This window comes from Arachis hypogaea, chromosome 1, assembly GCF_003086295.3.
Source record: "Arachis hypogaea cultivar Tifrunner chromosome 1, arahy.Tifrunner.gnm2.J5K5, whole genome shotgun sequence".
Classification (NCBI taxonomy): Eukaryota; Viridiplantae; Streptophyta; class Magnoliopsida; order Fabales; family Fabaceae; genus Arachis; species Arachis hypogaea.
This window is the reverse complement of record NC_092036.1, coordinates 107,225,176-107,233,409: the sequence shown is the minus strand read 5'-3', so window position 1 is coordinate 107,233,409 and position 8,234 is coordinate 107,225,176. Positions and strand designations below refer to the sequence as shown.

General features: G+C 33.4%; 2 protein-coding genes across 2 annotated transcripts; one reads left to right on the top strand and one right to left on the bottom strand.

Moving 5' to 3' along the window:
* Positions 1-3,800: 3,800 nt before the first annotated feature.
* On the bottom strand, positions 3,801-5,473 carry LOC112708047 (uncharacterized). Its single transcript, XM_025760157.2, has 3 exons — positions 5,119-5,473; positions 4,943-5,033; positions 3,801-4,148 (listed from the first exon to the last, which is right to left on the bottom strand). Exons 1-3 carry the CDS (start codon positions 5,231-5,233, stop codon positions 4,118-4,120), a joined length of 237 nt encoding a protein of 78 aa, XP_025615942.1. The 5' UTR covers positions 5,234-5,473; the 3' UTR covers positions 3,801-4,117.
* A 506-nt stretch (positions 5,474-5,979) lies between these two features.
* Positions 5,980-7,738, top strand: LOC112708038 (GTP-binding nuclear protein Ran-3). The gene is made up of 8 exons (XM_025760143.3): positions 5,980-6,172; positions 6,244-6,313; positions 6,398-6,454; positions 6,535-6,652; positions 6,795-6,884; positions 6,983-7,162; positions 7,253-7,330; positions 7,434-7,738. The coding sequence occupies exons 1-8, from the start codon at positions 6,170-6,172 to the stop codon at positions 7,501-7,503; spliced, it is 666 nt and encodes a 221-aa protein (XP_025615928.1). The 5' UTR covers positions 5,980-6,169; the 3' UTR covers positions 7,504-7,738.
* Positions 7,739-8,234: the final 496 nt, after the last annotated feature.

The following is an 8,234-nucleotide window of genomic DNA, read 5'->3' as shown; positions in this document are numbered from 1 at the left end:
CAAAAAAATTACTAATCAAATATTATTTTTTTTGTGAGTATGTTGTGGTATTGTAATACCTAAGATTAAGACTTATCTAATCCAAATAACCAAAAAAAATTTATTTCTTTTTCAGCTTTGTCCTTTAATCATCCTTTTTTATACCCATCTTTTTTTCTCTCCCAAACACTATTTTTCTCTCTTCCATCCCCCCAACCCCCACTACCACTACTTAACAGTGTCCTGGTGCTGGCATCTCCTCCCTCACCTACCCACAACAACCACCCTCCCACTTTATTGCCACTACCACCATGAATACCCCACTAGCACCACTGTTGATCACTACAATCTTCATTTCACTACTCACATTTTCTTTTTTTTTTTCAAAAAAAAAGAAAAAAATTTCAGATATAATTATTCTTAAATAAAGAAAAGTAATGTGAAAAAGGAGATGAAGTAGATTTAGATAGAAATGGTAATACAGTAATACTACATGAATTCGCAGGTATCTGCTCCGCTCTTATCTGGTCGAGGCAGGTAATTACCTGTAGGTATAAATAATATATATAATTTTAATATATAATATATATAAGATTTAATTACTTTGTTAGTCTCTATAATTTTGCTAAATTTTTAATCAAGTCTATATCTTTTTCTTTTCAATTGGGTCCTTACACTGCTTTTAATTTTACAATTAGACCATTTTTATGTCAAACACGTTAAAATTAACAAAGCATTTTATCCAAAATATATATTGTCAATGATCTAATTAAGTTTTTAATTATGAAAACCTTCAATTTACGAAAAAAAATTCGGTTAACTCTAACATTTTTTACGCTATGAATGACCTAATTATAAAATTAAAAGCAGTGTAGAGACCCAATTGAAAGGATAAAAAAGAATAGAGACCTAATTACAAATTTAGTAAAACTATAGGAAGCAACAAAATAATTAAACCTATATATAATACATCTAATATATGTAAAAAAAATTAATAAAATTAATAATAATATTGTTTGATATTGTATCATTCTTAAGTTTTTAGTTTAATTTATATTATATAATCATATTTATATAAACTTTAAAATTTAATTTTATTTATTAAATTTTAATAATTAATAATAGGGTCAGTAAGGATGGGACGGATACCCGTAGAGACAGGTTAGGATATAAAACTACAGATTTTTGATGTAGGTTCCATACAAACTAATGTAGGGTGCAGTAGGAGTGAACATGGATCGAATTGGATATGGTCAATATCTTGATCTGATTCGCACTAAAATTAGGGCTGTACATGGATCGGATAATATCCGCATATCCGCGGTAATTATCCGCATCCGATCCGAATTTTGCGGATATTATCCGATCCGCAAAGCCATCGGATCGGATTGCGGATTCAGCTGTGATATCCGCGGATCTGATCCGCAAATCCGCATATCCGCACATCACATATAAATAGCATAGTTTAAGAAAGTAAACTCTAATGTGATATGAATTTTAATATGTTATTTTATGAATCTTATGATATTTTATTTTTAATTTTTTATGTTGTACTTCAACTTAGAATAATTAAACTTAAATCTTGTGTTATTATTTTGTTTTTGTTATTCAAGAGAACTATTATTGATAATATTGTAGGAGTAAATAGGCTTAAACAGATAAAAAATGAAATTTCTGAATATTTTTTTGTAAAAACAACCAAACAGAATCTTAAAATAGTTTTTTTTAATTATGTGGATATACCTGATATCCGATTTGATCCAATCCGCAAGTATACGGATTGGATCGGATCGGATCCAGCCTAAAAAAATGCGGATATCATATCCGATCCGATCTGATGAGTGCAATGCGGATCGGATAGAATTTTAGGCTATATCCGATCCGATCCATGTGCAGCCCTAACTAAAATTATCGAATCGGATCGGATACAATATCCGCAGTTTTAAGCTTAGAACAGAATTCGGATCGGATCGGATTGGATATTGGATATATCCGCACAACATAAAAATATTTTTAAAAACTTATTTTTATTTAAAAATATCAATAAAAATCCCTTTTTACTTCTCTTTTAAACATGTTTACTTTTAAAATAATATCAAACCTACTTTTTTTAAATAATAAAAATAAAATAATACAACATATATGATAATTATTAGTTGAAACAAAACATAAAAGAATATTTACTTATTTATTTATTTATTTCTGCGAATTCGCAGATATGCAAATACATGCATAAAATCCGCAATTTGATCCATTAGTGTGCTGATCTGATCGGAACTATATCCGCAATTTTCGGATCGGATTCAGATAAACACCGCAGATATGTGGATCGGAACCGATGTATGAACATCCCTAGGATGCGGTGGGATTGGGTAGGCAAAAACCCGCCTCCTAGCCACCCTGTTGTCACCCCTAGATTTAGAGGTAGTTGGCAAGAGAAAAGGAAGATGACGATGACGATGGAGGCAAAGATGGCAACACAACAGAAAAAAGACGAAGACGATGACGATGGAGGCAAAGATGGCAACACAACAGAAAAAAGACAAAGACGAAGACGACAGCGGAGGCAGCGGAAGAAGAGTGTTTAAGCAGTGATTATTGTGAACGGGAAAGAACTCCTCAGCTTGTAGGTTTTGTATACACTACTAAACTAATCGTTCTTCATAAAGACAATGTCTAATAAGGAAGAAACTAATTATCCCTAACTGGTTCTAATTGACTGTAATTGATCCTAATTGACAAATAAAGAAACTTTACTATAATATCAACAAGAAGAAAGAGGAAAACGACGACGACGGTGGTGGAGGCAGAGGTGACGACACAATGATAGATCCAAAAGGCAATGCAAAGACAGATCTAGATGGAGTTGCAGATGCAGAGGTGGTGAAGCCTAGGAGGCGACACAGATCCAGTTGTCGAGGAGAGGGGGCAAAGGCGATGACATGTAAAGGAAGAGGTGGCAGCAACCACGTGCGAAGGGTGAAATGATGGTGGTGGTGATGGTGCTATTGGGTTTGGGAGAGAGAAGTGGAAGGTTATAGAAGGGGAGAGTTTGGGAGTAAAATTGGAAATAAAAAATTAACAAAGCATTGACTATTACAAAATTGAATCAAATTCAACAGTAGGATTAGTTTTGAATAATTTCGAAAAGATTAGAGACAAAATACATACGACCATTTGAGAAGTATTGGAAAATTAAAGCCGGAGCAACCGAGCAACACAACTTAAGAGTACCAGAATCAGGTTACCGATACTGAATTGCCAAAATCTAAGTTATATGATTGGTCAAACTAATCTTTACATGGACTATAGAATACAAACATTGTTGCCCTACATTAAAAACTGAAACATAAGGGAAATGTCAAACGCAGTCTGTTAGGCGATCATGTTAATCATGTTAAATGGACAGCATAGCCATTCATCTACTCCTCAAGCAAAATGTAAACACAAAAATGAGGAATGCTAGAGGGCAGCAGTTAGCTATCAAGCAGTTAGCCATCAATGTTTAAAAGTATGGGCTAAAAGTATGTTGTTGAATTACTAGAATAAAGGAATTGGGTTGATAGCTAAAAATACTAGCCAAAAAACAACAAATTCTGCTGGCCCTTGAGCATTTCTCCACAAAAATATTAAGCCAACATCATTTCCTCTTCTCTATTCATTAGAGGTACAAAGTATGCTCTAACTATAACTAAATTTCATTCATTTTCCTTCTCCCCACATCTGGTCACGAATGAAATAAGGATATGCGTATTGAAGCTCTGAATCTAATTATATAAAACCACATCAAATTATATGAAACTACGTAAGTCAACTCAAAATTTATGACTCAACAGAGCAATGGCATTAAGAAATCATAAAGATTTACTGGCACTATAAAACTCGGAATTCAAAGAACAGCCTCCTAACTCCAGTTATTCTATTTAAACCAAAATCCGAAAGATTTACCTCTCAAAGAATACATAGTGATTAACATTCCAAAACATTTGGAAAAGTATTCATACATGATCAAAATTGACCTATACTATTCAAGGTGTTACCAGGAGGTTGAGCAGCATAATTGGCCAAAATTTTATTGAGCACCTGAGGTTGTTAGGTCAATGATAATGATCAAACATCTGAAACAGGCTTCACAGAATCACTTGCTCTCTATATCATAAATATCTGTTCTGGGTATTGCCATTAAGGAGAAACAAGATAAGAAAATGTTAAAATAACAGAGTTACAGACCATGGTCCTTGCAGTTTTAATGAATTTGATTAAACACATAGTACAACTTAGTTAATCATGATTAATATTATAACATGTACAAATATAGTTAGGATAATTATTCTTGCATTGGATCAAATACAATGTAAACATTACATTATAGCACTTTTTAACTTGTGTCAGCTGCCAATTAACTTAATGAATCAATTTAAAACAACTAGAACAATTTGGAGAGGAAATATAACACATGGATTTGGTGGAACAAGTACCATTTAAGTGGATTGAAATGGGGGATGTACTAATAATGAAGAAAAGATTAATGGTTACCATTACCATTCCTTGAATCAACACAAGAAGAAACAAAGAAAGCCCTTTTTCCATTCTATGGAGTTAGCTACATGGATCATACAATGCCAAAGTGCTTTATCAGAAATCTATATGGGAACCAATGGGTCTCACAATCAACCGAATCCAGTAATTTCTGTTGCATCTATTCAACATACAAAAATGGATTATGAAAGAAATGCAGAAAAGACACATAATACAAAAACCATCATCCCCCAAAAGCTTAAGTTTCTCAAAAACATCACTTTTATAAAACACGAACTCAGAAGAACAATGAAAAGCATGCACAACTGAGTGTCCAAAGAAAGCGTTCCCCTTCTCCCACCCCCAATTAAAGAATAAGATTACAATATGATAAAATTAAAACCATGTAGCATGGCAATGGAGGAGGCGAATAGAAAAAGGATACACAAGATAGAAGCCATGGGCGAAAGCACCAGCTAAGACAGCAGTGAACAAACGATCCCTCAAAACAGGTCTATGCCTCAGGGAAAGGCGAACTGTGAAAGCAAAAATCCAAAAATGAAAAATTGAAAGAGAAAAGCAAAAATTAATTAGACGGAGAAGGAAAAGAGGAGAACATACTAAGAGGGAGAACAGGGGCATAAATGAGAGGAACAAGGAACTTGAACGGTGGACCGTTGTTCTTCCTCCTTACCACAGCTTCTTGATTCGACGGATCGGACGGCGGCGTTGCCATGCTGATGCTGCGATTTGGAATTTTGGATCTCAATTCTCAATTGCTTGCCAACTACTCTGCGCACGCCGTTTTTATTCCTTTTTCATCACACGCTTATTTTTAATTGAAGTTGATAGTGGAAAATTATTAAATGATACTTTAATTCAATATATTAAATTATTTAATTATTTTTTAACTATGTGACTAATTGATTACCAAGATTTATATAAATAATAATAATATATTCATATTCATAAAAACAATTAATTTTTATGTATGTTATCTACTTATATTCTTTTTTAATCTTTTTTTAATGCTTTGAAATTTTCTAAAAAGGTTGAGTAGTAAAATATTAATTAGGAAAAAAGAAATGCTAAAATTTTGTAATTTATAATATTAATTAGTCATTATTAGTATTTTTAATAATTTAAAATTATATCTAATGATATAAAATTGCTTAATTTTTTTGTTAGTTAAGTGTTGGCCAAATTTTAATAAAATTTTGATGGACAGAAATCTTAAGTAGCTAATAATTTTAGTTTAAAAAAATTATTATTATCAAGTCAAATAGAAATCAAATATAAAAAGCTAAGATTTCTGTATGGAAATTTACATGACAAAAAGAAATGAATAAAGGCCTGGTTTGTTGCACGAAGGGTCAAAAGTGGAAGGCTGGTGTAGTTAGTTCAACGACAGTGGTCAACGCTGATGCATTGCTAGCTAGGTTAGCCAAATTATAGTGGAATAGAGTAAGAATTTGGATATACCAAATGTGATGGTGCTACAGCAATGGCAAGAATATGGAAAAGCAGAAATGATAGTGGCGTGCGTGATATTGAAGCTTTCTGTTGTGCGTGAAATGTAAGTCGAATCGCAAACTATATAAACCACCAACTTCTTCGTCTTCATCACCACCATTCACTTCACATTGCACCCTCACATTCTCATATTATCATCATGGTACGTACTATATTCAACTTTGATATCCATCTTTCTGTTCTTTTCATTCTCCTTGTGCCCTTTATTTACAGGCTCTGCTTCATCAACAGACAGTGGACTACCCTACCTTCAAACTCGTCATAGTTGGCGATGGAGGAACTGGTAATAATACAATATAATCATGCATCATGTTAGTTAATATATGATGGTGTTATTAATAGCTATCTGTATTCGTGCCTGGCTCAGGAAAGACCACTTTTGTCAAGAGACACCGCACTGGCGAGTTTGAGAAGAAATATGAACGTAACACACTTTCTTAATTTCTTTTCAGCTCAATTAATTATTATGATTATTTATAAATCATAATTTTTGCAACGTAACAGCAACCATTGGTGTGGAGGTTCACCCACTAGACTTTCACACGAATCGTGGAATGATCCGCTTTAACTGCTGGGACACTGCTGGGCAAGAAAAATTTGGTGGCCTTAGAGATGGTTACTAGTAAGTCCAATTAATTAAGCTTAATTAATCCTCATCCAATCTAAGTTGGTATATAATAACAATTCTTGATGTGTTCCACTTACGTATGAATATGATTTGATTGCATTTTGAATTGTGCTGAAACTGCTTAAACTGTTTGCAGTATTCATGGACAGTGTGCTATCATTATGTTCGATGTCACAGCTCGCTTGACGTACAAGAATGTTCCCACGTGGCACCGAGACCTCTGCCGGTATGTTAAGTTTATTCTTTTCCACAACCATTTTGTTTCAAATTTTTTTGCAATGAGTTTCTGTGCTATTATGTCACTCTTCCTTGTGGATTTTATAGGGTGTGTGAAAATATACCCATTGTTCTATGTGGAAACAAAGTTGATGTCAAGAACAGACAAGTTAAAGCCAAGCAAGTTACATTTCATAGGAAGAAGAATCTACAGTACTATGAGATATCCGCAAAGAGTAACTATAATTTTGAGAAACCTTTCTTATACCTTGCCAAGAAACTTGCAGGGTAATTAATTAAAACTCTTCAATCTTTGTTTATATTTTGCTTCAGCCTCATGAGTGGATGCAAATAAATTGGTCTTGTAAATCATTACAGGGACTCTGACCTTCACTTTGTGGAGATGCCTGCTCTGGCTCCACCAGATGTAGTCATTGATTTAGCTACACAGCAATTGTAAGCATTGTTTCAAGTTCAATACTTATCATATGTCTGTGTGTAGTTAATTCACTGCTATATTTTTTAGTTATGAAAATTTAAAATTTTACATGGTTTGCAGGAACGAACAAGAGCTTAGTATGGCAGCTGCTCAGCCTCTCCCTGATGATGATGATGATACATTTGAGTAGACTTTAAACCCTTACTATTTGATGTGTTCAGCACTGCCTTATATATGCAGTGTTTATTTCTTAGTAGCAGTTTCTCATGCTATATGCAAATGTAATCAATTGACATGCGTCAATAAACATATGGAATTTTATCAGTGCATCCCACATTGTATATCCCCCTGCTAAATTTTCTCTTATGATTTGTAAACCGAATATTATATCTTTGTGTTCAACATAATATTTTTCTGTGTGCCAATTTCCTTATAATCCTAGTAAAGTAACTAGTGGAATAATATTTGTAGACATCAAAATTACAATAGAAAACTTAATGGTTTGGTTTTGATAACACATTAGAAAAGAACTTCACAAATGATTCCAGTACACTAATCCTTTAACAATTACATGCTTATATACACAATAACGCAAGTGGTAACCTGCCAGCTAAGCATTTCCAGCTCAGCAATCTTGAACTAATTATTCTAACTAACAGTTTACTGTGTTGGGTGGTGCTTGTAAATTGGAAAATGTAAACTAAAGAAGAAGAATAATGTGTGAGTGGCCCAAAAGAACAGCTAGCATTTTGTTATGTCAGATATGACACAGCACATGAAAACTGGCTTCTCTCTGTTGCAATATGCTATTTATTGGTAGAACATTCCATTTGTTGGACAATACACTTGGTTTGTATCCGGAAGGGGAAAAAAGCCTGATTTCTCTTATTTATTTTTTTACTTTTGTTTCATGGCAAACAC

What these genes read in the sequence shown, in the direction of transcription:
- LOC112708047 (XM_025760157.2), bottom strand. Translation starts at nt 5,233, where the DNA reads ATGGCAACGCCGCCGTCCGATCCGTCGAATCAAGAAGCTGTGGTAAGG. An exon ending in TGCCCCTGTTCTCCCTCTTA is followed by an intron (nt 5,034 to 5,118) that starts GTATGTTCTCCT and finishes TTGCTTTCACAG; the next exon opens with TTCGCCTTTCCCTGAGGCAT. An exon ending in GCCCATGGCTTCTATCTTGT is followed by an intron (nt 4,149 to 4,942) that starts GTATCCTTTTTC and finishes GGCAATACCCAG; the next exon opens with AACAGATATTTATGATATAG.
- LOC112708038 (XM_025760143.3), top strand. An exon ending in AGTTGGCGATGGAGGAACTG is followed by an intron (nt 6,314 to 6,397) that starts GTAATAATACAA and finishes TGCCTGGCTCAG; the next exon opens with GAAAGACCACTTTTGTCAAG. An exon ending in CTTGCCAAGAAACTTGCAGG is followed by an intron (nt 7,163 to 7,252) that starts GTAATTAATTAA and finishes AAATCATTACAG; the next exon opens with GGACTCTGACCTTCACTTTG.